This window comes from Aplysia californica, unplaced genomic scaffold (genome assembly GCF_000002075.1).
Source record: "Aplysia californica isolate F4 #8 unplaced genomic scaffold, AplCal3.0 scaffold00287, whole genome shotgun sequence".
Lineage (NCBI taxonomy): Eukaryota > Metazoa > Mollusca > Gastropoda > Aplysiida > Aplysiidae > Aplysia > Aplysia californica.
Genome location: NW_004797557.1, coordinates 55,397 through 57,282, shown reverse-complemented (window position 1 = coordinate 57,282; position 1,886 = coordinate 55,397). Strand labels below are relative to the sequence as shown.

At 40.6% G+C, this 1,886-nt stretch overlaps 1 protein-coding gene across 1 annotated transcript in view; it reads right to left on the bottom strand.

The window, feature by feature from the left end:
* The window catches only part of LOC101851203 (N-acetylneuraminate lyase), a gene marked incomplete in the record, with an annotated part of 16,927 nt that overhangs the window by 7,176 nt on the left and 7,865 nt on the right, over nucleotides 1–1,886 (bottom strand). Inside the window, 1 exon segment of the mRNA XM_013084340.2 lies at nucleotides 1,281–1,356. Within this exon segment, the coding sequence (XP_012939794.1) occupies nucleotides 1,281–1,356 (76 nt within the window).

Genomic DNA, 1,886 nt, shown 5'->3' with positions numbered 1-1,886 from the left:
CCCCCCCACACACACACACTAAATAACTATAAAAAGGCATTTTGCCACAGATAACACAGAAATATTGTCGAGATTGAGCAGTTTAGATGTATCACCAAAGTATGGACATGACAAATAATAGTCCCTGAACTATTTATTATCCATAATCAATCCCAGGGTAATCATGGACTCAGACGAGCGAAGGAAGGGAACATGGACGTCAGAGACAGACCATATTATTTAATATGAATACATATCTTAAGCTACTAATCATAGACCTATTTATAGATGGTTTGAAAAAAACAAACCTTTCCAATAGCAAACGAGGCGCCAGACAATGACTGAGATGTTTTCTTAATTCGTCCGTCAGTGTCTGCTTAAAGTCTCCAATAGTTTATGTTTGTACGCGTTATCAGTTTGTAATTACGTTAACCAATGTTAGACAGAACATACATTGACTGCCATGTCTCATCAGTCATGTGTCTTGGTGGTGAAAGTCTTTACAAGGAGAAATCTAGGAGCCGAACACAGTTCTGTAGGTAATTTACTATTTATGCCTCAACCACTTCTTTGAGTAAATATTAGATTTTTAAAAATTGAGACAGGTGCAAATGGTCAAGTGTGAGTTTAACGGCCTTTCAAATACAACACTGTTATTCTTGTCGACGTCACCTTCATCTTCGATAGCACCACAGTATGTAGACACGGAGCCATTTTTATAATTCTAGCAGCCCAGGAGCACTCTGTTTTGGGTTTATCACCGGACTAACCAAGTTTGAAACGGATTTTACTGACGGTAAAATACGTTTCAAGAGTAGTTTTTGCTCGTTTATTTTTTATTTGTTTGTTTTTTTTGGAAAGGGGGGGGGGAGTGACACCGAAATGATTTGGGTTTTTTAAATTCTTTTCCCCTGGAATAAACAAGAGTATTTTATACTCTGTAAAACCCTCTTCAATCCAGGCTAATCCTTTGAGAAATCCCAAAGGGACAGTTGCATAATTATCATCCTGCCACATGCAGCTGTCGTGATTTTAAATAAAGCGCCATTGGCTGTTCATACTAGTAAACCGTTTCATACACACCGTCAGGACATACAGTGTTGCCTCCGATAGTATTTAAACATTTTATCGCTTCTGAAAATCACCCTTGGGCAGCTTGTCTGACCTTGAGGCAAGAAAGGAAACTCTATAAACGTCGAAGTAGGGTGTCCCAACGTGGTCGTCAAATGCTGATGCCAAACTAATAGTAAAACTAGAGTGGAGCAGGACAAGAAAGAAAAACCATTAATGGGAGGCCTTACCTTCTGTTGAAGGCTTGAAATAACTGGGCAGCATGCAGGCAATAGCAGTAGCACCGATCTTCTGAGCGTGTTGGGCCTGACACAAAGGGCAAATCAGAATGGTTTTGGTGGTATTGGTAGTATTCATAAAACTTCTACTTGTCCAAATTAGGACATCCCATAATATGCATAATACTAAAGCAATTTTCGATTTAAGATATGTCGGTCACTACACCCACTAGTGGCGTAGTGGTTAAGCTACCCGACTCACTCGTAATCGGGAGGTTGCGATTTCGGGGGTCCGAGCCGTGGGCCGACGTTGTGTCCTTGCACTTTACAGAAATTTTCCTCACTTCACACAGGTGGGAATGGGTACCCCGCCTTAGACAGCGAAAGATCTTGTCAGTATATTAGTGTTTAGCGCCTATAAATGGCTGCTTGCACTGTATGCTTCCCAGGAAGTTGAGATTGTTTCAGAATGCTCTCAGGTCTGCTGGAGTAATAGTAGATCTATAGATTGTGAAGCGCATAGAGCTTGCTGTTGAGCGGGGATTTGCGCTATACAAATGCTATCTAGTAGTAGTAGTAGTAGTAGTAGTAGTAGTAGTAGTAGTAGTAGTAGTAGTA